At 43.2% G+C, this 27,365-nt stretch overlaps 1 protein-coding gene across 1 annotated transcript; it reads right to left on the bottom strand.

Annotated features, from left to right (window-relative positions):
* Positions 1–4,072: 4,072 nt before the first annotated feature.
* LOC139372697 (ubiquitin-conjugating enzyme E2Q-like protein 1) lies at positions 4,073–25,673 on the bottom strand. The gene is made up of 3 exons (XM_071112485.1): positions 25,384–25,673; positions 24,140–25,063; positions 4,073–5,327 (listed from the first exon to the last, which is right to left on the bottom strand). The coding sequence occupies exons 2-3, from the start codon at positions 24,866–24,868 to the stop codon at positions 5,196–5,198; spliced, it is 861 nt and encodes a 286-aa protein (XP_070968586.1). The 5' UTR covers positions 24,869–25,063; positions 25,384–25,673; the 3' UTR covers positions 4,073–5,195.
* Positions 25,674–27,365: the final 1,692 nt, after the last annotated feature.

The following is a 27,365-nucleotide window of genomic DNA, read 5'->3' as shown; positions in this document are numbered from 1 at the left end:
TGTGTATGTGTACTGTATTTTTGGTATGACACCATCACCTAAAAAGGCATACACAAGACCCTTAGAGGGAGAACCATTGAGCAACTGCAATATTTCCTTGTATGCCTTGGAACGTTTTATTTTATTTGTATCCCTAATTACTTGTTCCTTCTGGACTTTTCTGGGTCATGGTTATTGACAGTACTTCTTTGTGTTGTGTTGGTGTGTAGATTGGGATGGAAACTCCACTCTCTGACATGTATTTGAGAGGATGAAGTAGTATGACAGGTAGACTAGTGGTTAGAGCGTTGGGCCAGTAACCGGAAGGCTGCTGGATCGAATCCCTGAGCTGACAAAAAATATGTCCTTCTGCCCCTGAGCAAGGCAGTTAACCCACTGTTCCCTGGGCGCTGTGGATGTCGATGAAGGCAGCCCCCTGCACCTCTCTGATTCAGAGGGGTTGGGTTAAATGTAGAGGACACATTTCAGTTGAATACATTCAGTTGGACAACTGACTATTAATAGCTGAGTGACTGTAGAAACATAGCGTGCTAGCCTAGTGGGTTAATACACACACACAGAGGATGAAAGCTCATAGAAGACATTCTGTTCTGATACCACTTGAACCAGACCTGGTGACTCTTCAGATAGCAGAGACAAAAGATGAATTTAGCTAAGCTCTGAGACAATGGAGAAAGATCCTGTGTTTCAATATAAAACTGGAGAACAAAGTGGGTCTAAAGTGGGCCAAGAAAATGTGTGCAGCAGTATGTTAGTTTACCTCTTCAGGAATAACTTTTCCCTCTGAAAACAGGTGAAAACTTGGTAAGTCAATGCTTAGTACATTTTTGGTAGAGATCCTAACATTGGACGCTGTTGGCTGTGCCTCCACTATTCAATGTACCGTAACTACTCCGGAATAGCTCTAAGGAAAAACAAAGATCTTGGACAGTGAAGAGATAATGATTCACATGGTCATGATGACATGAAAAACATCAACAAAGATCTTGAATAGAGAAGAGATCAATAGATACATGTTTGTGTATCATGTGAGTGAATACAAACAAAACCAGGTCCATTCATCAGTTTCAATAAGCTGTAACTTTTATTGCACATTCCTGTTTGGTCTTGCAACGACCTTTCACCTTTTGAACTTTTGACCTCGGCCTGAACTAGACACTTCAATCGGGAGTAGGGTGAAGTTGCCCCAAGAAGCTGATCTAGGGGCAGATGTGCGTATTCCATTGTAATCGTGAAGGTTAGGATTTAGGCAGGGTAAGCTGATCCTAGATCTGTGCCAAAGGGCAACTTCTACCCGAGCAGTACCGAAGTCTGGAACCAGAAAAAGAAGGATGGACATCAGTGATATCACAGAAGGGAGTAGGAAATACACGTGAGAGCAGAGAATTCCGATTGATCCTTCAGTTCCAGTGGGTTCCATAGAGTTCTGCTCCCAGTGAGATTAGTTCCTGGAGAATGTTGACATCATTGTCTAGTCCTTCTTAATCTGGTTCTTTGAAAGTCCCCTACAAAATATACAACTGAACACCCTCCTTCTGACACAGATAAGCATCATCATTCTTAGTTCGGATTTATTTCTCTTTTTCTGTGACAATACCTGCGACATGCTTCAACATCTTCATTTTGGCAAACCACAAATAAATTAAAACACAAACATTCAAAGAACATAACGTGAAAGTATTTTTTAGGAAGTCGGAACGAAAAATATAAATACAGAAAACGGAAATCAAGAGAACAAGAGAAGATCAGCATTTTGCTGTTCGTGTTTTACCCCGTCGTCGTTTTTTCCATTGTTTTTCTTGAAAAACAGATAGCTAGCTACCAATCACTTACCACATGCAGATATAATACAACAGAACTGATTCACCCAGTTAGTGTCTGCAAACTAACGATCTAAACTATATCACAAAATGATTCTCTTTAAACCAGCAAACACCCAATTTGGAGATATTTTGTCTTATATTAATTCTTAATTTTACAGTAGTTTTCTCCTCTCATCGTAAGCACAGAGAAACGCCCACAGCCAACCCTGACTTGACTGTCCCCAACAGAAAAGTAAGAAGACAGTCAGCACTGACTTAGGCCTCATCCCATTGGCACCCTATTTCCTACATAGGGCTCTGGTCACAAGTAGTGCACTAGATGGGTAATACAGTAGGGTACCATTTTAAAACGTACCCTTTCTCATGATTAGATACCAGATGGGGATGTCTTTAACTGTGTCCAAGAGACCGTCACACACGAGACAACCACTCTCACACACATATCACCCCCCTGATGATGAACATCGTCTATAAGGATGTACTGTAAGAACATTGCTTTACACACAATGTAAAACAAAAAGTGAGTTTGTCTAGAACCCCCGACCCAGCAGTGCAGGGTGTGTGTGTGTGTGTGTGTGTGTGTGTGTGTGTGTGTGTGTGTGTGTGTGTGTGTGTGTGTGTGTGTGTGTGTGTGTGTGTGTGTGTGTGTGTGTGTGTGTGTGTGTGTGTGTGTGTGTGTGTGAGTGAGCAGAGCAGGAGGTGTGACGTCATCACTCTCACTAGTTATTCATCTGACAACTCTCTGGTCAAATGTCACAGCAACTAACTCCTTGTGGTGCTCATTCCCAACCACACATATACTGTACAGCATAACAAGAGGGATGTTGAAGCTACAGTGTGTGTGTGTGTGTGTGTGTGTTTGTACACACACACACACATGCTTTTTTTCAGCCATTCTGGATTCCAGCTGACATTTCGAGGAGCTGGCAGTAAACATCAAAGTTTGCATCCATCTCTCCTTCCCTCTATTCCTCCCTCTCTTCCTCTCTCCTTCCCTCTATTCCTCCCTCTCTTCCTCCCTCTCTCCTTCCCTCTCTTCCTCCCTCTCTCCCCTCTCTCTCCTTCCCCTCTCCCTTCCCCTCTCCCTCCCTCTCTCCCTCCCTCGCTCCTTCCCTCTCTCCCTCCCTCTCTTCCTACCTCTCTCGTTCTCTCTCTCTCCTTCCCTCTCTTCCTCCCTCTCTCCCCTCTCTCTCCTTCCCCTCTCCCTTCCCCTCTCCCTCCCTCTCTCCCTCCCTCGCTCCTTCCCACTCTCCCTCCCTATCTCCCTCCCTCCCTCCAGACATTCATCAGGAGCTCACTGAGACACAGTCATCTCTCAGAGGGCACATGTTTATTATTCCACCACTCCATCCTCGCCAGAGTTCTGCTCTGTCCATCCTAATTTAGGGATGTTATCATCACACACAGCCACGCTGGCAGGTGTGTGTGTGTGCACGCGAGCCAACGCTAAATGCTGAGTGTGCATGTGATGTGCCAATGCACACACCTTTCAGGGGCCTGATTATTAGCTTGACCATCTGGTACCTAAATCATGGATTATGAATTATAGCTGCTGGTCTTCATCTATACATGATAATGTGACCAGAGAGAGAGAGAGAAAGGGGAGAGAGAGAGAGAGAGAGAGAGAGAGAGAGAGAGAGAGAGAGAGAGAGAGAGAGAGAGAGAGAGAGAGAGAGAGAGAGAGAGAGAGAGAGAGAGAGAGAGAGAGAGAGAGAGAGACAGAGAGAGAGAGAGACAGAGAGAGAGAGAGACAGAGAGAGAGAGAGACAGTGAGAGAGAGACAGAGAGAGAGAGAGACAGTGAGAGAGAGACAGCGAGAGAGAGAGACAGAGAGAGAGAGAGAGAGAGAGAGAGAGAGAGAGAGAGAGAGAGAGAGAGAGAGACAAAGAGAGAGGCAGAGAGAGAGAGAGACAGAGAGAGAGAGAGACAGTGAGAGAGAGACAGAGAGAGAGAGAGACAGTGAGAGAGAGACAGCGAGAGAGAGACAAAGACAGAGAGAGAGAGACAAAGAGAGAGAGAGAGAGACAGAGAGAGAGAGAGAGACAGAGAGAGAGAGAGACAGAGAGAGAGAGAGACAGTGAGAGAGAGACAATGAGAGAGAGAGAGCGAGAGAAAGAGAGAGAGAAAGAGAGAGAGAGAGAAAGAGAGAGAGAGAGAGAGAGAGAGAGAGAGAGAGAGAGAGAGGAGAGGAGAGAGAGAGCAAGAGAGAGAGGAAAGAGAGAGAGGAGAGAGAGGAGAGAGAGCAAGAGAGAGAGGAGAGAGAGAGAGAGAGAGAGATTGCTGTGGTTGACTGTCATTCTATTAATCGTACAGTCTCTGCATATAAAGCAAGTGATTTTTTTTCTCGTTGGAAATCAGTAACCGTCTACGCAACACACTGAGGTCTAAATTTAGCCACAAAGAGAGAGAGAGGAGAATTAACGATAGAAAGCGAGATGGAGAGAGAGCACAGCTCTACATACATTACAATCTTCATGTTGCATTGAACTGTGAAAAACAGCACAGTCAAAAGAAAAGAACAGAGGAGAGAAAAATCTAATCAAAAAGAAGGGGTGAATGCATGAGCTGCCGTCCTGCACTGCCTGTATATTAAACATCAGCAGCCTGGTCTGTATTTAAATGATCAGGCAGACTGGATGGACTTCAGTTCAGTGCATTGTAGTGTCAGCTTAGAGAGAGCGATGAGGGATAAGAGGAAGGAAGGTGAGATGGGAGGGTGGGACAAAAGAGGAGAGGAAGGAAGGTGAGATGGGAGGGTGGGACAAAAGAGGAGAGGAAGGAAGGTGAGATGGGAGGGTGGGACAAAAGAGGAGAGGAAGGAAGGTGAGATGGGAGGGTGGGACAAAAGAGGAGAGGGGATACATCTCCCTCTTCTCAGTAGTCTTTCACAGTCTTTCCACAGATCCCCACACAGTCAGTGTGGGTGTGTGGTTGGTGTGTGGTTGGTGTGTGTGTGCGTGTGTTGGAAACCCAATCCATCAACCGCTGTGACAAACACTCCGCTGACACACACACACACACACACTTTCCTGAATAAGTCCGTTCACGCACATCCCGCAGAACCTTCTACTCAGCCGAAGGAGGGATGAACGCAGAGAGAGAGGAGGGAGCGAGGAGTGCAGCGCAGGAGGGAGGCTTGATGATGACGAGATTATGACGATTATCGGCAAAGTGAAGACGAAGTAGGCAAGCGTTCCTTTATTTGTTCCTTCTGAAGTCTCAGTGAGCTGATGAAGACAACAACAAGAAAAAACCCAAAGCAACCGAAAACAACTGGAGCGGTGGAGTGGTATGGTCAAGGAGGAGGAGTCAAGTTAGCGTGGTGTGTCATGGTTAGCATGGCTGGCTAGCGTCATGGCCCGGCCCGTCACCTCAGCCGTCAGACACTGGGGGGGAGACCCAGCCGTACTTCTCGTGGGTCTTCACCAGACTCTTAAAGGTGGCCTCCGCCTCTTTACGGCTAAACGCCTTCTTGGACTTCCCTGATTTTCTGCAGATACGCCCCTACGGAAAGAGAGAGAGAAAGAGAGGGAGAGAAGGGGAGAGAGATGATTAGTAGGGAATTGACGTCATTGATACATTGAAAACACACCCACACAGAAAGAGAGCGAGAGGGAGTGAGAATGAGTACAGTATCATCTGCATTCTACACCCCACTGAGTCAATTATTGCTGAGAAAAGAGAGACCCACAACCATCAACCATCCTTCCACAAGCTCTCTTGGTCCAACTTCCCAAGGTGACTACTAAGTCAGCTCTTTACATAAAAAAACACTTCCTTGTCACAGATATTCAACACCCTTATGTCACCAGTACTGCATCAAAAGGATGAATATCCTCATAAGGATGAATGGTAAAATTATTTTACAGGTGAATAATAACATACACTACATGACCAAAAATATGTGGACAGCTGCTCATTGAACATCTCATTCCAAAATCATGGTCATTAATATGGAGTTGGTCCCCCCTTTGCTGCTATAACAGCCTCCACTCTTCTGGGGAGGCTTTCCACTAGATGTTGGAACATTGCTGCGGGGACTTACTTCCATTCAGCCACAAGAGGTCAGGCACTGATGTTGGGTGATTAGGCCTGGCTCACAGTTGGTGTTCCAATTCATCCCAAATGTGTTCGATGGGGTCGAGGTCAGGGCTCTGTGCAGACCAGTCAAGTTCTTCCACACTGATCTCGACGCTGATCCCCACACTGATCTCAAAGGAATCCCAACTCTGATTTTTTGCCAATTATTTGTCATATTTGATATGTATAAACAGCAACAACAATCTGATCTTTGATACATTCCAAATGATACATTACGCAACCTCAGTCTGGACGCAGATTTTTTTCCACATGACTTGCTGTTACCAAAACAACCACCCAAAATGTAATGGAACAGTGACAGAAAATGGACTGAAAAAAGATCAGACATGAAGAACAAAAACTAAATTGGGTTCTTACGGCCCTGCTATATATCAGCCATCAGGAGAACGCGTTCAAAGAATGTTATGGAAGCTACTATGCTGCTCGCATTGCGATGCGTCCAAGCTCAAGAATCAGCCAGCTTTAATTATCAATGCCTGACACGCACTTTCATTCTATCTTGTGAATTGAAATAATGAAAAATAAAGTTGATTTTGGTTGTTTTCTGTGTAGCAGGTAGAATGTCACATTGAGTGACATGTGTAGTGTAGTGTTAGGGTGGATGTGTAAACAACGTCTTTCACTCTCTTGAATGGGGAAAGATATGCTATCATCTAATCAAATGTGATAAAATAAATAAGCCATCCAAGGTTTTTATTAATAAAAAAAAAATATATATATATTATTTACAAATTCTGTATGGATCTTGCTTTGTGAACAGGGGCATTGTCATGCGGAAACAGGAAAGGGCCTTCCCAGACCATTATTCCTCCTCCACCAAACTTTACAGTTGGCACTATGCATTGGGGTAGGTAGCGTTCTCCTGGCATCCGTCAAACACAGATTCGTCCATCGGACCGCCAGATGGTGAAGCGTAATGCATCACTCCAGAGAAAGCGTTTCCACTGCTCTAGAGTCCAATGGCGGCGAGCTTTACACCACTTCAGCTGACGCTTGGCATTGCACATGGTGATCTTAGGCTTGTGTGCGGCTGCTCGGCCATGAAAACCCATTTCATGAAGCTCCCGATGAACAGTTCTTGTGCTGATGTTGCTTCCAGCAGTTTATACCTCGGTAGTGAGTGCTGCAACCGAGGACAGATGATTATTATGACCTATGTGCTTCAGCACTCAGTGGTCCCGTTCCGTGAGACTGTGTGGCCTACCACTTTGCGGCTGAGCTGTTGTTGCTCCTAGACATTTTCACTTCACAATAACATTTCTCTAGCAGGGCAGAAATGTGACAAACTGACTAGTTGGAAAGGTGGCATCCGATGGCGATGCCACGTTGAAAGTAACTGAGTGCTTCACTAAGACCATTCTACTGCCAATGCTTGTCTATGGAGATTGCAACCTGTCAGCAATGGGTGTGGCTAAAATAGCAGAATAAACTAATTTGAAGGGGAATCCATACACTTTTGTATATATAGTGTATACATGACCACGGTTTTGGTGGTGAAAGCTCAGGTGCTTTGGATGCTGTTGCAACATTAGATTAATGTTGAAGGAAAGAGAAAGGAGAGAAAAACCCAAGATGTCACTCTCGATTGCCAGAGAGAAGGAGCTACTCTGGAGACTAGATCCTCTTCTCAGATCCAACAATGAAACATTTCAACATCACAAATATGAAAATAAAAAGTATGGGAGATAATATTCTTGCGATGGCTGCAAAAAGCGTCCCACAAACAATTGAGTTAGTCAAAGAAGCAATTCCATCCAAACACAATCTCCCATCTTGGTAAAAGGTAAAAAAACAACAAGAACAACTGTATTTCCTACACACACAAAGGCTAATAATATACAGTATGTGGGAGAGGAGGAAAGAAGCGAGTGTAGGCGTTGCATGTGACGCTAAAGCTGGGATGATCTCTTAGCAACAGTGGCTCAGTCTTCTCTAAAGAGGATTGTGTGGGTGGGAGAACAAAATGACAAAACAAAAAAGCCCGGACTTTATCTTCAAAATATTAATATTTAGCCTCAGAGCCACAATAAGAGGCCTACTAAAGCTAATATAAGATGCATGGCTGATTCTGCTTTTGGAGGTGTCGTGTGTTGTCTTAAATGACATCATCTAATTTATGATTCACCTCTGGAGCATAACGCTTTGAAGAGTCAACTCACACACACACACACACACACACAGAGAGAGAGAGAGATAAAGTGAGAGAGATAGAGGGAGGGGGAGGAAGAGAGAGACAGAGCAAGGGAGAGAGAGAAAGAGAGGGAGGGAGAGAGTGAAAGAGATAGAGAAAGCGAGAGAGAAAAAGCGGGAGAGAGGGAAAGAGACAGAGAAAGCGAGAGAGACAGAGAAAGCGAGAGAGAAAAAGCGAGAGAGAGACAGAGAGAGATAAAGAGAGAGAGAGAGAGAGAGAGAGAGAGAGAGAGAGAGAGAGAGAGAGAGAGAGAGAGAGAGACAGAGAAAGCGAGAGAGAAAAAGCGAGAGAGAGACAGAGAGAGATAAAGAGAGAGAGAGAGAGAGAGAGAGAGAGAGAGAGAGAGAGAGAGAGAGAGAGAGAGAGAGAGAGAGAGAGAGAGAAAACACAGGCCAGAATGGCTCCTTGCCACCACCGCAGTAAATCAGTTTCCATTGGTCACACTCAAACCACATTAAAGGGTAATGTATTAAACGAGCGGTTAGTGTGTCTGTACGGTCATTTTGCGTCAAAGGGATCAACCAAATCTCAGTAAGGCTCTGGTCAAATGTTGTGCACGATGCTGACGCTATCTGCAAATCAAATCAAATCCAAGTTTATTTGTCAAGAGCGCCGAATACAACAGGTGTAGACCTTACAGTGAAATGCTTACTTACAGGCTCTAACAAATAGTGCAAAAAATGTATTAGGTGAACAATAGGTAGGTAAAGAAATTAAACAACAGTAAAAAGACAGGCTATATACAGTAGCGAGGCTATAAAAGTAGCGAGGCTACATACCGACACCGGTTAGTCAGGCTGATTGAGGTAGTATGTACATGTAGATATGGTTAAAGTGACTATGCATATATGATAAACAGAGAGTAGCAGTAGCGTAAAAGCATCTGAAATAGCACCCTATTCCTTATATTGTGCATTATCGTAGGATGCAATTTCAGAACCATTCTTTGTCTGGTCAAAAGTAGTGCACTACGTGTGGAACAGGGTGTCAATTGAGACTCTGTTTCAGATTCAGACATTTTGTGTCAAATGGCAGGCTTGTGGGTCTGGTCAGACATTTTGTGTCTTAAAGATTCTGGGGATGAGTAGGATGGGGTCATAATGCTGAGTGGCCAGGTGATTAGGAACACAGTTTCCATGTCTAAATGTGCTGGTTAATGAGACTCAGTGACTAAGACAGACTAGAACAGGAACATAATAAGAACAGGAGGATCATCAGCTCAGAAGGTGGGACCTTTCTCCTGTCTCACAGAGGAGACACAAAGACATTAAGGCTGTATCTCAATAGTCAGAGTAGTAGTAGGCCTACTCTCTCCTCACCTCCTTCTCAAAACCCATTGGAGGTGAAGGTTAGAGAGAAGGGACCTTTGGCTTTCTCATCCAATGGGTTTGAGAAAGAGGCAAGGAGAGAGGGGACGTGAGGAGTATGCAATTGAGATTCTCCCATAGACTATTGAGATTAGTGATGCACGGATATGACATTTTTGGCCAATACCGATATCCAATATTTTCCCTGACAAAAAAAACAACACCGATAACCGATATTGACAATTTTTGCAGCCTTTTGAACATTCTAGAACAGTTAAATAGTTAACACACACACACACACACACATGGACGCAGCAGTCTAAGACACTGCATCTCAGTGCAAGAGGCGTCACTATAGTCCCTGGTTCGAATCCAGGCTGTATCACATCCAGCCGTAATTGGGAGTTCCATTGGGCGGCGCACAGTTGGCCCAGCGTCGTCTGGATTTGGCTGGGTTAGGCCGTCATTGTAAATAAGAATTTGTTGTTAACTGATTTGCCTAGTTAAATAAAGGTTACACACACACACAGACACAGACTGACCAAAAAAGTTATTTTGTTGGCATTTACGTATGTCCCCATTTTACCAGTAAAACATAATCAAAACCTATTTATTTCACTTACTATTTAACACTATTTGACGTGTCAAATAAGTTTGTTTACCAATCAGGACCTGGATATGACTGCACGTCACATAATTATTTAACGCATTCATACATTTTATATGTAGTTATTACACATTGATTACACTATCAATCGTATTTCATATGTCACAATGACTCATCGATACGTAAGGATTAGCCACAACAGTGGACTTTTCGGTTAGCCTTCAAAATAAAAGTATGGCATAATTCTACTATTTGTGTTCATTTGCATCACTGCCAATGACATACATTTATTTTGAAGGCAAACTTGCAAATTCCAATATTGTGCCTAATCCTTATTGTGGCTAGCTTCACAACACATAACCCAGTCCGGTCGAGTCTCACTCGCCAGATGAAGCTAGTTGGCTGCTTATAACGTTAGCTTTGAGCAACAGGGTCGAGTAGCTGGCTAGCTATTTATTGTCAACAACAAGTGGCAACCTAGCTAATACTTACTTACAAGGATTCCTAAATCATTGCTAATAATAAAGAAAATGACTGCAGTTTCTACTGGTCATTGTTTTCAGGCTGGTAGTATTGGTGCTAGCTAGGTACCAAGCTAAAGTTAGCTACCCCAGAAGTTGCGGTCGAACAAATTATGCTTTATTACCAACGCGGTATTGTAAACATATCGCTCGTGGCTGGTGTTTGCTTGTTTGCAGACTTTTTTGTACATCTTTGACAGTTACCTCCTGTCTCTCCTCTGTGAGACAGGAGAAAGGTCCCACCTTCTGAGCTGATGATCCTCCTGTTCTTATTATGTTCCTGTTCTAGTCTGTTCTAGTTTGACACGCAAAGACCCATACGGCGTTCCATTGTATGTATGTTGTGACGCTATTACTGTGTAACTCCGGTAGGGCAACATCGGAAAAATAGCGCACTTGGTAGTGTTAACCGGTGCTCGACCAGTCGGCGAAAGCCAACATCCCCCACGTCAGAGAACGGTTGACTGTCAAGGGCAATGAATTCCATTATCTTGGCTTTAATGGATTTCGCCTTTGAGTTGTCGCGCTGAAATGTTGTTACTTTTTCAAATGACTGCTTGACTTGTTGACTGCTTGACCCACACAGCAGATATTGTGGGCTAAGTTGGGAATGCTGTGCTTCACGTATAGCGCAAAATTTTACGTGGCGTCATTACGTCATGTACCTACGTTATATAGGTATGCAGGTCACCTTGGACATCGGTTTTGCACATCAGTGTTAAACTAGACTTCCGATATGTTCACCTATATATCGTGCATCCCTAATTGAGATGCTCAATAAAGACACTGTGTCAGCAGTAATGGCCACCCTTTCTCAAAACCACTAAAGTTAGTTGAAAAGTGAGAGAAATGTCTTGCTATTTTACCAGGCAAAATAATCCAGTGAAGACTTATGACTTCGAGACAGAAAAAGCCTCTTATCAATAACTCATTGAATTCCTGAAACCTAGGACCCATTCCAGAGAGGTGACAGCTCAACTGGGCGAGACTGTTTAGGTTGCCTAACTAATCGTTACCTTGGTATAATCATGACTGTGTTTTAATAATGTGCCAGTTGACTCTGATACAACCACTGATTTATATATCCACTAGATAACTGGCAGGGGGCACAGTTTTGAAGCCACTGTGCCTTCATCTCGGCACTCCCCCACCGTAGTAAAAAAATATTTTGAAAACTATAGAAATGCATTTATTAATGTCTACATTCATTTTTGACAAATGTATTTTATTATAGACACCTTAATGCAGACTTTTAAATTATATTATATGACATTTTTTTATTTTATTATATAAAATCATTACCCTTAAAGTATAGTTTTTGGAGATTACTATTGTTACTGCCCCCACTACAACTAAAAATACTTGAAACATTAAATTGAAATACTATAGAATTCCATTAATTCCTATGGAGGACTGCTCCTACTAGGGAGTGCAAATATGGCCGACCGGTGGCTTCAAAGCCTCTCAATGGCTAATGCATAGCATCAAAAATCCAGGGTTTATATACATCATTGGTTACAGCCCGACAAAGGTTTGTGGCCATCTTTGCCATGGAGAGAGGTTGCCAGGGCGATCGAGAAGAGTCATTACCTTGGTGATTAATACCAGAGGACGACTGGCCAGTGGCCATTGGTTTAACACACAACCATTATTAGAACAATTTCAATACACACACGCATGCACAGCTAAATTCATCAACCTCATCAATTATGACCAATTAAACAATTAACAAATGACATTCAAAACAATTTCCTGAATTGTCTTGCACTGATTTAATTAAACTGGATATCACAGCCATTTGAGAGCTAAGCCTTATTTCCCCCTAATCAACATTGCCTGGAAGAGAGCAATGTAGAGACTGACTACCGCATTGTTTACATTACATCAATCAACAATATCACTCCACCGGCCAGCACACTCCATTAACGTGTGACGATTATGTCTGTCCCCCTAGCCACTGCACAGCGATTATTTCCTTCCCCTTGGCTGTGTGACGATTATTTCCGTCCCGTCTGCCCTGTGCAATTGGTATTTCCTTCCTTCCTGTGTGTGTGTGTGTGTGCGTGCGTGTGAACAAAATAGGGACTGAAATAACTCGTTCCAGCCCCAGGCATGTCCGGGCTGACTGACGCTTAACAAGACTGAAATAACAGAGAGAGCGAGAGAGAGAGATATAAAGAGAGAGAGACAGAGAGAGAGGGTGAGAGATGGAGGGAGAGAGGGAGAGAGGAAGAGAAAGAAGGAGCAAGAGAGATGGGGAAGAGAGGGAGAGAGAGAGAGAGAAAGGTGTGTTTGTGTTTGTGTGTGTGTTACATCCAGAGTGTGCTTGAGGCTGTACAATACAGTTGTCTATCATTGTTAATCTAGTTCACTTAAGCCTTCCCTTCCTTGCTTGCTCACATCCACAGGGACACACACTAGTCCGTTGTGTGAAGTGAAGTGGTTGATGGGTAATCTTGTGAATGGAGATCAATGGGCTGGGCGGCGGGCACTCCGATCAGGGCCCCAGTGTATCTTGGTAAGAGGCTTTGGGCTTGGGATTATTGCGTAACGCCTAGCTGCATGTGCCAGAGAATCGGATCAAGCTAGAGAAACATGCTATGGTACTGGAGAGCTGGGGATATTGTCAACACATCACTGAAGACTTGTTGACTGTGGAAATTCATGTGTAATATGCAAATAGTTGTGGGTTTAGTGATGTCTGACTGTGTGTAACACACAAGTAGATACAGCACCAGTCAAAAGTTTGGACACACCTACTCATTCAATGGTTTTTCTTTATTTTGACTTATCTACATTGTAGAATAACAGTGAAGACATCAAAACTATGAAATAACACATATGGAATCATGTAGTAACCAAAACAGCATTATCTCAACCAGCTTCACCTGGAATGCTTTTCCAACAGTCTTGAAGGAGTTCCCACATATGCTGAGCACTTGTTGGCTGCTTTTCCTTCAGTCTGCGGTCCAACTCATCCCAAACCATCTCAATTGGGTTGATGTCGGGGGATTGTGGAGGCCAGGTCATCTGATACAGCACACCATCACTCTCCTTCTTGGTCAAATAGCTCTTACACAGTCTGGAGATGTGTTTGGTCATTTTCCCGTTGAAAAACAAATGATAGTCCCACTAAGCGCAAACCAGATGGGATGGCGTATCGCAGCCATGCTGGTTAAGTGTGCCTTGAATTCTAAATAAATCACAGACAGTGTCAACAGCAAAGCACGCCCACACCATCACATCCACCTCCTCCATGCTTCATTGTTTCTTGTCCCAAGAACGTTTCTTCATATTATTGGTGTCCTTTAGTAGTGGTTTCTTTGCAACAATTTGACCATGAAGGCCTGATTCGCGCAGTCTCCTCTGAACACTTGATGTTGAGATGTGTCTGTTACTTGAACTCTGTGAAACATTTATTTGCGCTGCAATCTGAAGTGCAGTTAACTCTAATTAATTTATCCTCTGCAGCAGAGGTAAGTCTGGGTCTTCCTTTCCTGTGACGGTCCTCGTGAGAGACAGTTTCATCATAGCGCTTGATGGTTGTTGCGACTGCACTTGAAATTGACTGACCTTCATGTCTTAAAGTAATGATGGACTGTTGTTTCTCTTTGCTTATTTGAGCCGTTCTTGCCATAATATGGACTTGGTCTTTTACCAAATAGCGCTATATTCTGTATACTACCCCTACCTTGTCACAATACAAATTATTTGCTCAAATGCATTAAGAAGGAAAGAAATTCCACAAATGAACTTCTAACAATTCACACCTGTGAATTTAAATGCATTCCAGGTGACTACCTCATGAAGCTTGGTGAGATAATGCCAAGAGTGTGCAAAGCTCTCTTCAAGCAAGGTGGCAACTTTGAATCTAAAATATATTTTGATTAACATTTTTTTGGTTACTACATGATTCCGTATGTGTAATTTAATAGTTTTGATGTCTTGACTATTATTCTACAATGTAGAAAATGGTAAAAAAAAAAATGATTGGGTGTGTCCAAACTTTTGACTGGTACTGAATATAATGGGTGAATGGTTTCTAGACTTTTAATAATCTATTCCTGGTAAAAGATGAAGTGTAGAAAAGCAAAACATTTGAGAGTGAATTTGGTCTTTATTCAACAAAGGTCCTCTCTGGACGTGGTTATATTCATGGCCATCATGACCACTGACCTAAATAGCTGTGATAACGTGTGATAACGTGTACTCCGAGCATGCGCTGACTAACTGGCAAGTGTCTTCACTGACATTTTCAACCTCTCCCTGTCTGAATCTGTAATACCAACATGTTTCAAGCAGACCACCATAGTCCCTGTGCCGAAGAACACTAAGGTAACCTGCCTAAATGACTACCAACCCGTAGCACTCACGTCTGTAGCCATGAAATGCTTTGAAAGGCTGGTCATGGCTCACATCAACATAATTATCCCAGAAACCCTAGACTCACTCCAATTTGCATACCGCACCAACAGATCTGTATATAGCAATGATGTCGCTCTTGCTGCTGATGATTCTCTGATCCACCTCTACGCACACAACACCATTCTGCATACATCTGGCCCTTCTTTGGACACTGTGCTAACAAACCTCCAAATGAGCTTCAATGCCATACAACACTCCTTCCAACTGATTTTAAATGCAAGTACAACTAAGTGCATGCTCTTCAACCGATTGCTGCCCGCACCTGCCCGTCCATCTAGCATCACTACTCTGGACAGTTCTGACTTAGAATATGTGGACAACTACAAATACCTAGGTGTCTGGTTAGACTGTAAACTCTCCTTCTAGACTCACATTAAGCATCTCCAATCCAAAATTAAATCTAGAATCAGCTTCATATTTTGCAACAAAGCCTCCATCACTCATGCTGCCAAACATACCCTCGTAAAACTGACCATCCTACCAATCCTGGACTTCAGTGATGTAATTTACAAAATAGCCTCCAACACTCTACTCAGCAAACTGGATGTAGTCTATCATAGTGTCATCCGTTTTGTCACCAAAGCCCCATACACTACCCACCACTGCGACCTGTATGCTCTCGTTGGCTGGCCCTCACTACATATTCCTCGCCAAACCCACTGGCTCCAGGTCATCTATAAGTCTATGCTAAGTAAAGCCCCGCCTTATCTCAGCTTACTGGTCACCATAGCAACACCCACCCGTAGCACAAGCTCCAGTAGGTATATTTCACTGGTCACCCCCAAAGCCAACACTTACTTTGGCCACCTTTCCTTCCAGTTCTCTGCTGCCAATGACTGGAATGAATTGCAAAAATCACTGAAGCTGGAGTTATATCTCCCTCTCTAACTTTAAGCTTCAGCTGTCAGAGCAGCTCACAGATCACTGTACCTGTACACAGCCCATCTGTAAATAGCACACCCAACTACCTCATCTTCATATTATTACTTATCCTCTTGCTCTTTTGCACCACAGTATCTCTATTCTCTACTTGCACATCATAATCTGCACATCTATCAGGTAACAACACATCTGCCACGCTGATCCTTAACACGGGGGCCCCTCAGGGGTGCGTGCTCAGTCCCCTCCTGTACTCCCTGTTCACTCATGACTGCACTGGCAGGCACGACTCCAACACCATCATTCAGTTTGCTGATGACAACGTTGAAACAGCCTATAGGGAGGAGGTCAGAGACCTGGCTGTGTGGTGCCAGGACAACAACCTCTCCCTCAACGTGATCAAGACAAAGAAGATGATTGTGGACTACAGGAAAAGGAGGACCGAGCACGCCCCCATTCTCATCGACAGGGCTGTAGTGGAGCAGGTTGAGAGCTTCAAGTTCCTTGGCGTCCACATCACCAACAAACTAACATGGTCCAAGCACACCATGCCAGTCGTGAAGAGGGCACGAGACTGGAAAGATTTGGCATGGGTCCTCAGATCCTCAAAAGGTTTTACAGCTGCACCATCAAGAGCATCCTGACTGGTTGTATCACTGCCTGGTATGGCAACAGCTCGGCCTCCTACCACAAGGGCCAATTTCAAGTTTTCATAACAATCGGTAATCTGCATTTTTGTATGCCGATTATGGCCGATTACATTGCAATCCACGAAAAGAATGCGTGGCAGGCTGACCACCTGTTATGCGAGTGCAGCAAGGAGCCAAGGTAAGTTGTTAGTTAGCATTAAACTTATCTTATAAAAAACAATCAATCTTAACATAATTACTAGTTAACTACACATGGTTGATGATATTACTAGTTTAACTAGCTTGTCCTGCTTTGCATATAATCAATGCTGTGCCTGAAATTGTGTCACTTCTCTTGCGTTCAGTGCATGCAGAGTCAGGGTATATGCAGCAGTTTGGGCCGCCTGGCTCGTTGCGAACTGTGAGAAGACCATTTCTTCCTAACAAAGACCGGAATTAATTTGCCAGAATTGTACATAATTATGACATAACATTTAAGGTTGTGCAATGTAACAGCAATTTATAGACTTAGGGTTGCCACCCGTTCGATAAAATATGGAATGGTTCCGTATTTCACTGAAAGAATAAACGTTTTGTTTTCAAAATGATTGTTTCCAGATTTGACCATATTAATGACCTACGGCTCGTATTTCTGTGTGTTTACTATATTATAATTAAGTCTATGATTTGATATTTGATAGAGCAGTCTGACTGAGCGGTGGTAGGCAGCAACAGGCTCGTAAGCATTCATTCAAACACCACTTTCCTGCGTTTGCCAGCAGCTCTTAGCAATGCTTGAAGCACAGCGCTGTTCATGACTTCAAGCCTATCAACTCCCGAGATTAGGCTGGCAATACTATAGTACCTATAAGAACATCCAATAGTCAAAGGTATATGAAATACAAATGGTATAGTCCTATAATTCCTATAATAACAACAACCTAAAACTTCTTATCTGGGAATATTGAAGACTCATGTTAAAAGGAACCACCAGCTTTCATATGTTCTCATGTTCTGAGCAAGGAACTTAAACATTAGCTTTTTTACATGGCACATATTGCACTTTTACTTTCTTCTCCAACACTGTGTTTTTGCATTATTTAAACCAAATTGAACGTGTTTCTTTATTTACTTGAGACTAAATAGATTTTTATTTATGTATTATATTAAGTTAAAATAAAAGTGTTCATTCAGTATTGTTTTAATTGTCATTATTTCAAATATTTATATATTCATAAAAATCGGCCCGATTAACCGGTATCGGCTTTTTTTGGTCCTCCAATAATCGGTATAGGTGTTGAAAAATCATGATCGATCGACCTCTACTACAGAGGGTAGTGCGTACTGCACAGTACATCACCGGTGCCAAGCTTCCTGCCATCCAGGACCTCTATACCAGGCGGTGTCAGAGGAAGGCCGTAAAAATTGTCAAAGACTCCAGCCACCCTAATCATAGACTGTCCTCTCTTCTACTGCACGGCAAGAGGTACTGGAGCACCAAGTCTAGGTCCAAGAGGCTTCTAAACAGTTCCTACCCCCAAGCCATAAGACTCCTGAACACCTAGTCAAATGGCCACCCAGACTATTTGCAATGCCCCTCTTCTACGCTGCTGCTACTCTCTGTTATTATCTATGCATAGTCACTTTAAGAACTCTACCTACATGTACATATTACCTCAGTTACCTCGACACCGGTTCCCCCTGTATATAGTCACTTTAAGAACTCTACCTACATGTACATATTACCTCAGTTACCTCGACACCGGCACCCCCTGTATATAGTCACTTTAAGAACTCTACCTAGATGTACATATTACCTCAATTACCTCGACACCGGTACCCCCTGTATATAGTCACTTTAAGAACTCTACCTACATGTACATATTACCTCAGTTACCTCGACACCGGTACCCCCTGTATATAGTCACTTTAAGAACTCTACCTAGGAGGACCATCAAGGACCATATCACCTCCACCCTACCTGACACCCTAGACCCACTCCAATTTGCTTACCGCCCAAATAGGTCCACAGACGATGCAATCTCAACCACACTGCACACTGCCCTAACCCATCTGGACAAGAGGAATACCTATGTGAGAATGCTGTTCATCGACTACAGCTCGGCATTCAACACCATAGTACCCTCCAAGCTCGTCATCAAGCTCGAGACCCTGGGTCTCGACCCCGCCCTGTGCAACTGGGTACTGGACTTCCTGACGGGCCGCCCCCAGGTGGTGAGGGTAGGCAACAACATCTCCTCCCCGCTGATCCTCAACACTGGGGCCCCACAAGGTTGCGTTCTGAGCCCTCTCCTGTACTCCCTGTTCACCCACGACTGCGTGGCCACGCACGCCTCCAACTCAATCATCAAGTTTGCGGACGACACAACAGTGGTAGGCTTGATTACCAACAACGATGAGACGGCCTACAGGGAGGAGGTGAGGGCCCTCGGAGTGTGGTGTCAGGAAAACAACCTCACACTCAACGTCAACAAAACTAAGGAGATGATTGTGGACTTCAGGAAACAGCAGAGGGAACACCCCCCTATCCACATCGATGGAACGGTAGTGGAGAGGGTAGCAAGTTTTAAGTTCCTCGGCATACACATCACAGACAAACTGAATTGGTCCACTCACACAGACAGCATCGTGAAGAAGGCGCAGCAGCGCCTCTTCAACCTCAGGAGGCTGAAGAAATTCGGCTTGTCACCAAAAGCACTCACAAACTTCTACAGATGCACAATCGAGAGCATCCTGGCGGGCTGTATCACCGCCTGGTATGGCAACTGCACCGCCCTCAACCGTAAGGCTCTCCAGAGGGTAGTGAGGTCTGCACAACGCATCACCGGGGGCAAACTACCTGCCCTCCAGGACACCTACACCACCCGATGTCACAGGAAGGCCATAAAGATCATCAAGGACATCAACCACCCGAGCCACTGCCTGTTCACCCCGCTATCATCCAGAAGGCGAGGTCAGTACAGGTGCATCAAAGCTGGGACCGAGAGACTGAAAAACAGCTTCTATCTCAAGGCCATCAGACTGTTAAACAGCCACCACTAACACTGAGTGGCTGCTGCCAACACACTGACACTGACTCAACTCCAGCCACTTTAATAATGGGAATTGATGGGAAATGATGTAAATATATCACTAGCCACTTTAAACAATGCTACCTTATATAAATGTTACTTACCCTACATTATTCATCTCATATGCATACGTATATACTGTACTCTATATCATCGACGGTATCCTTATGTAATACATGTATCACTAGCCACTTTATACTATACTATGCCACTTTGTTTACATACTCATCTCATTTGTACATACTGTACCCGATACCATCTACTGTATCTTGCCTATGCTGCTCTGTACCATCACTCATTCATATATCCTTATGTACATATTCTTTATCCCCTTACACTGTGTACAAGACAGTAGTTTTGGAATTGTTAGTTAGATTACTTGTTATTACTGCATTGTCGGAACTAGAAGCACAAGCATTTCGCTACACTCGCATTAACATCTGCTAACCATGTGTATGTGACAAATACAATTTGATTTGATTTGACCTACATGTACATATTACCTCAGTTACCTCGACACCGGTTCCCCCTGTATATAGTCACTTTAAGAACTCTACCTACATGTACATATTACCTCAGTTACCTCGACACCGGTTCCCCCTGTATATAGTCACTTTAAGAACTCTACCTACATGTACATATTACCTCAGTTTTTCTCGACACCGGTTCCCCCTGTATATAGTCACTTTAAGAACTCTACCAACATGTACATATTACCTCAGTTACCTCGACACCGGTTCCCCCTGTATATAGTCACTTCAAGAACTCTACCTACATGTACATATTACCTCAGTTACCTCGACACCGGTTCCCCTGTATATAGTCACTTTAAGAACTCTACCTACATGTACATATTACCTCAGTTACCTCGACACCGGTTCCCCTGTATATAGTCACTTTAAGAACTCTACCTACATGTACATATTACCTCAGTTACCTCGACACCGGTTCCCCTGTATATAGTCACTTTAAGAACTCTACCTACATGTACATATTACCTCAGTTACCTCGACACCGGTTCCCCTGTATATAGTCACTTTAAGAACTCTACCTACATGTACATATTACCTCAGTTACCTCGACACCGGCACCCCCTGTATACAGCCCCGCTATTATTATTTACTGCTCTTTAATTATTTGTTATTCTTATCTCTTACTTTTTTGGGGGTCTTTTCTTAAAATTGCATTTTTGGTTAAGGGCTTGTAAGTAAGCATTTCACTGTAAGGTCTACTACACCTGTCAGACAAATGAAAATGTATTTGATTTGATAATGCTGATAATCACAAACGGTCAAACCACTTCTAAAAACCATTCAGTGCTTGAATTGGAGCGGTGCAGCTCGCATGTTCTACAGCTTGAGTACCACTTATAGAATATTCTCTCTAAGATATGAACTCTGGTACTGTCAAATTAAAGAACCAGCACCTTTTTAATTGGTCTTCAATCTGAAAACCTAAAGTCTTCTTCTGCTACCCTGGGGTCTAGTACACATCCATGTGGAAACCATAGGAATCTATTGTCTTTCAACTGAGTAATTACATCATCGTCCCATTCAGGAGATGGTTGTAATTGGAGGTGATCATTTCTATCTCAAGCAGAACCACCACAGGGAACCACAGAGTAGCAGTACTAGTGGCACTAGAGGAGGAATTATTTTGTGTTAGTTTCACATTCAGGATGTGGCAAACCAATCACATGGTAAATCAGGAAACACACATACAGAGATGCACACGCACACACTTGCATAATTAATCAATATTGTTTTCATTAGCAAACTGGAGGAGGAAGGCACTGGGAAGTTAATTAGTGTATACTGACTGCAGAGCTTCTCTCTCTCTCTCTCTCTCATTCTCTCTCTCTCTCTCTCTCTCTCTCTCTCTCTCATTTTCTCTATCTCTCTCTCTCCCTCTCCCTCTCTCATTCTCTCTCTCTCTCTCTCTCTCTCTCTCTCTCTCTCTCTCTCTCTCCCTCTCGCTCTCTCATTCTCTCTCTCTCTCATTCTCACTCTCTCTCTCTCTCTCTCATTCTCTCTCTCTCTCATTCTCTCTCTCTCTCTCTCATTCTCTCTCTCTCTCTCTCTCTCTCATTCTCTCTCTCTCTCTATCTCTCTCTCTATCTATCTCTCTCTCTCTCATTCTCTCTCTCTCTCTCTCTCTCTCTCATTCTCTCTCTCTCTCCTCTCTCTCTCTCTCTCTCTCTCTCATTCTCTCTCTCTCTCTCTCTCTCTCTCTCTCTCTGTCTCATTCTCTCTCTCTCTCTCTCTCTCTCTCTCTCTCTCTCTGTCTCTCTCTCTCTCTCTCTCTCTCTCTCTCTCTCTCTCTCTCTCTCTCTCTCTCTCTCTCTCTCTCTCTCTCTCTCTCTCTCTCATTCTCTCTCTCTCTCTCTCTCTTACTATCTCCCCATCAGAGTGTAATCAGAGAGATAAGATGGAAAAACCAACCGACTAATCCAGATAATGACATGACAAAAGGTCTTCACTCTCATGAGTCATTTCTAGAACCTTGTGATGTTCTGTCTTGACTGATACTGAAAAAAAAAAGAAAAAAGAAAATGGTGTACTCTGAATACTGAATGTGTGTGTGTGTGTGTGTGTGTGTGTGTGTGTGTGTGTGCGTGCGTGCGTGCGTGCATGCGTGCGTGCGTGTGCGTGTGTGCAATTTTAAGGCCTCAACCAGTGGGATGGAAATGAGAACCACTACGTTCACAGCTGCTTCTGCTCACAATGCATCATTAGGATCTAATTGGCTCGTAATATATTATAAATGTATTAAGTGTAAATGAAATACTTGAGATGACGTGTACATCGCCAATCTATATTATTGATGTCTTTGCTATGGATCCTTTGGGTGTTTTTCCTTACATTGCCCATGCATTTACGATTGTGACCACATCTTATGTGTCAATGTACCTGAATTATTTGAAGTGATATGCACGATATCAATGCATAATATTGAAAACAGAACCACCACACATACCTTTGCTTTACATTGTCCATTAGTCTAAGCATATTTTTCTTCCTCTCTAATAATTCATACATTTAATAGACCTATAATAACACCTGCATGACCCAATGTCAACTGGAATTCAACTGAAATTCCGTTACATCATCAAAGCGAAAAGGGAAAAACTACCACTCTTAGGTCACTGGAGGGAAATCTGGTGACATGCTTACATAAATTCCTCCTGTCATAACGCTGTCATAACAATGACGTCACATGTGACGGGCAAACCCGAACCGTCAGCCAAAGCAGCTAGATTCAAGGAATGACAAGCAATAACGTTCAAATGCATGAAATGCTCTACTTGTTCATGTGGTGTATTTCATGCATCAGCATACTGATTGAATAGGATCAGGTCAACAAACATGATCAATTATAGGGAAATGATCATATTTGATGACAGAGGGGGTGAGAATGTAGCAGTGTCTGATTTACATAAGTTCTGCTCAGTCTGTCTCTGTCAAAGAGGACAGGACAGGCGAGAGCACAGAGGAGAGACAAGCTACTGACTGACTGGATGATGCTTGGTCAATGTGGTTCCAATGACTTCATAGGCTACCTGCAGTAGTTTAATTACATTTTTTATTACATTTTTTACATATATGATTTCAAATCATTCCTGTAGGCTTGAGGAAATGAAACCCCCATGCACATGTATTCTATATCTGGCCAATAATTAGATGATCTGGAGTGACCTTGTCATTTCTATGGTAGACATTTCCCCCCCCCCCCCCTTAATGGTGAGGATTTCTGGAGGTGATAAAAGATGATGCATTCCAATGAGGAGATAGGAGGAGGAATATACATCTCACACAGAGTAGAGAACATTCAGAGCACAGCAGCGAAATGGCGGCTGTAATGTCACAGCTAAAGATTAATCACGTCTAAGATGGGGAGATGGATTCCTGCCTCTCTCTTTCTCCCTCTCAGAGCTGGGGGAGAGATTTAGGTCTCACTAAATGAGATCTGTATCACAGTAAAACACCATTCTGATTCTGCTCAGTTTGGCAGATATGAGCAATGGCAAGCTGCAACTAACTCTCACAGTCTCATGACAGAATTAGACGTTCATCCAAGTTTCTCAAGCATCAAATTTCAAAGTTTTAAGGTTAAGTTAAGGCATTAACTCCGAAATCCTAAAGTACAGGCTGACGTTTGGGATAGGGTTCAAACAAAAATCTCAAAAACAACTTATTACTACAACAATCTATTACTGGATTCCAACTTGCAACCTTTGGAATCAGAGGCAGGTTTTTTTGCCCATCAGTGTCCACAATGCAGTAGAAAAATAGAAACCTACTTGAAAGTAACAGTGCTCAGACATGGATGGACGTCGAATACTGGTTTGTATCATGGATGGACGTCGAATACTGACTTGTAGCTACAACTACTTCGTATTGACAGGTTTTATGCAGTATGGATTCACTAAATTAACATTATGCATGTTGCATGAGTGTCAGGTATGAACATTCAACACTAAATATTCAGCGTCTGCAGCGTCTAATGTTTCTAATGTTTCAAAACACACACGGGAAGAATGCATTAATAAAACAAATATCCTCACCTGTCCTTTTACCAGACTTGCCGCAAATTGTCTCATCACGGCTTCCACTGTGTAGGCGCTGGACCATCCGCGGGGGGTTAACAACTCCATACATATCGCTCCACCGTCCAGAACGTACCCGTTTTCCAACCGGGGGGTGAGCACCCGCATGAATGGCGGAGAGAAGGGGAAATTGTCGGGGAAAGAGACATTCAGCAGAATGAACTCGGTGTTTGTTTCTTTCATGTCCTGCCACAGCGCCGAGTCTTTGTCCACCTGGTGGAGCTTGACGTTCCAGTCAAATAGATTGTCGTCGACCAGCTCGACCGTTATAAAGTTGTCTCCCAACCGCCGGATCTCCTGGAGTTCCTTCATAAGTCTCCTCGTCCGGACTTGGGTGCAGTGCTGCCGGTGAGGGGCTAGTGGTGGTATTGAGGCACTGGTCGCTGATTTTCCAACCCCGATCCCACCTCCTCCTCCGCCTCCCATCTGCTGTTTCTCATTGGCGTCCTTGCCCTGTTGCTTATCCTTTACGGACGGTTTGTCATTGCTGTTGTGCTGGTCCAGCTTCTTCGCTTTGATCTCGGGGGTGCTGAGGATGTTGTTCGTCTCGTTGGTGGTCTGACAGTGCTGCTTAGTGTTCTTCGTGTTCCCCTTGGTTCCCTTTAGTGAGCCCTGGTGATGCTTGGGGTCCTCTGTGTCCCGGTCGTGAAGACGAATCAGACCGATTTTCCGCAGTAGAGTGGCCATTATGTTTTCGCCGAGCGCAGGGCGATCGAAATTCACGATTCTCCCTTTACAGACAACCACTGATGTTAGACTGTGGAACCGTAAAAAAAAAAACGTCAACAGTGTGCCGCAATCGCTCAGCTATACTGCAGCCTCTGGACAGACGCTTGCATGTAGCCTAGTCTTTCTTCAGTGCATCATTCCGATGAGGTCCGACTGAAAAAACACACAAGCCATGAATACATTGATGAACTGCTGTCTAATCGATTTGCAGTCTAATAAATCTGCCACTGAATGTAAAAAATAATCATATTCAATAGTAGCCTAGTGGACTGACTGTGTTGTGGCTATTGACTGCATTCCTAGTTGCAATGGCTGCTTAATATCTCTGCTATTATCCAAAAGGCTACAAAGCGCACCGAATAGAGAGCTGCTTTGAAATAAGCCTATACACTATTATGTATGTTAGAAACGAATATAGTTAACACATAGAACACCAGCTTCTCTATTTTAATATAGCCTACACGTCGACTTACCATTTATAAGTCCGTTCGGGAAAATGTAGCCTTTGCGACGAAAAGGCGAATCTGCAGCAGCTATTACAGTAGAGAGGGATATCAAACGGTTACTATCCAGCAACGTTCGCGTTGATGTGACCTGGAAGAGCGAGCTAAAGCCTTTGATGTAACTGCAGCTGCCGCGACACTATCTACTGAGGACAAACCAACTCCACTAATCCTTGGCGAGGACTCACACAATCCTCGTTAGCTCGCTGCGCTCACACACATATAGCAGTAGCGGAACGGAACGACCGGCCAGACGTGGGTTGGCTTTGGCCGCTCTACCTTGTTGGAATGGATAATGCTGTGGACTGGAGTGAGAGCGATAGATGTGGACGGAAGAGGAGAGCGTGAAAGTGGGCTGGGCTTTTTAGCCAATGTCATCCTATCAGCCGATACATAAGGTCGTTTTCCCCACTCCCCTATAGATCTCCCCTTTGCAGGCCTATATGTCTCAGGGTGGGGTTCAATTCCCTTCAATTCCAGTCAAGTCAGAAAGTAGGGTGATGTCAGCATTAGTGGGACATCAGGTGTTGTGGTACATTTGTGTTTGAGGGTACTGTTCTGTGTTGATTTTGCAACCCAATCACAATAAATGTTATTGGGCTGTTGGTGAATCAAATAAAATGTTATTTGCCATTGCTTCGTAAACAACAGGTATACTAACAGTAGGGTTGGGTAGGTTACTTTCTAAATGTAATATTTTACAGTTATCACCTGTCCAAAATTGTAATCAGTCACGTAACTTTTGGATTACCCAAACTCAGCAACGTAATCTGATTACATTCAATTACTTTCCCCTTACAAAAATGTATGTTACCACTTGAACGACATCTACTGCAGGATAAATCAATGTTAAAGTTTATACAGCTGGCCATATATGGATGTTACATTTGACTTTTTGGGTTGGTTATGTTGGCTTCTTCTAACCCATCACTTACATGTAATAATACGATTAAATTATATCTTTATATTAAAAACCAAGGTCTATCAGATTCCAGTCATTCCAGTAAATGTTATACCCCTTGATCTTCAAGAATAGGACCTGGAAATATGGAAGTATAGATTACCCAAATTGTTCTACCTGAGCATAACTCCAAAACGAAGGACTTATTAGCCAGCCCTACTCTGTTGTTTATGATTTTGTTGTCATGGAGGACTGATTGGGCTCATTAATAAATGCTGCGCTCATAGAATGGCATGCTTTGAGCACCACTGAAAAGTGCTATTTACATGTGAAAAATAAATGCTGTATGCTGAATTTGCTGTAGGCCGATTGTTTACCTTTTTGTTGGTGACACTTTGATATCGTGATAATATGCAGCTGTTTAAATCCACAGAAGAAACAATAACAAAACGGTTGCCCCGCCTCTGTTTTGGTAAAAAGCTGAGGGATGGGTCTGGAAAAATGAAACCACTCTCAGATTAATAGACAGAGCTATGGATGCAAGGACTGACCATCCATGATATATAAAGTATTGTTTTAACCATGTTATGAGGTTATACCGTGTTTGTTTACAGTTATGATGTTTACAAACATTGGAGATATACAAGCTTATATTTTGGGTTCTCGTGGAGTGTGACTAAATTCATGAGGCATTTATTTATAAGTTATATTCTTCAAGAATCAGTGGATATATATAGTACCAGTCAAAAGTTTTTAATCACCTGCTCATTTAATGGTTTTTCTTTATTTGTACTATTTTCTACATTGTAATAATAGTGAAAACATCAAAACTATGAAATAACACATTTGGAATCATGTAGTAACCCAAAAAGTGTTTTAAAAAAAGAGATTATTCAAATAGCCACCCTTTGCCTTGATGACAGCTTTGCACACTCTTGGCATTCTCTCAACCAACTTCATGAGGATACATTTAAAAGAACAGGTGTGCCTTCTTAAAAGTTAATCTGTGGAATTTCTTTCCTTCTTAATGCATTTGAGCCAATCAGGTGTT

This window comes from Oncorhynchus clarkii, chromosome 18 (genome assembly GCF_045791955.1).
Source record: "Oncorhynchus clarkii lewisi isolate Uvic-CL-2024 chromosome 18, UVic_Ocla_1.0, whole genome shotgun sequence".
Lineage (NCBI taxonomy): Eukaryota > Metazoa > Chordata > Actinopteri > Salmoniformes > Salmonidae > Oncorhynchus > Oncorhynchus clarkii.
Note: the sequence above shows the minus strand (reverse complement) of the source record. Positions and strands in the feature narration are given on the sequence as shown.

Bases quoted from the DNA above. Each gene is read 5' to 3' on its own strand.
- LOC139372697 (XM_071112485.1), bottom strand. From the start codon at position 24,868: ATGGCCACTCTACTGCGGAAAATCGGTCTGATTCGTCTTCACGACCGG. The intron at 5,328-24,139 runs GTGAGGATATTT...CTCTTTCCGTAG, and splicing joins CAAGTCTGGTAAAAGGACAG to GGGCGTATCTGCAGAAAATC.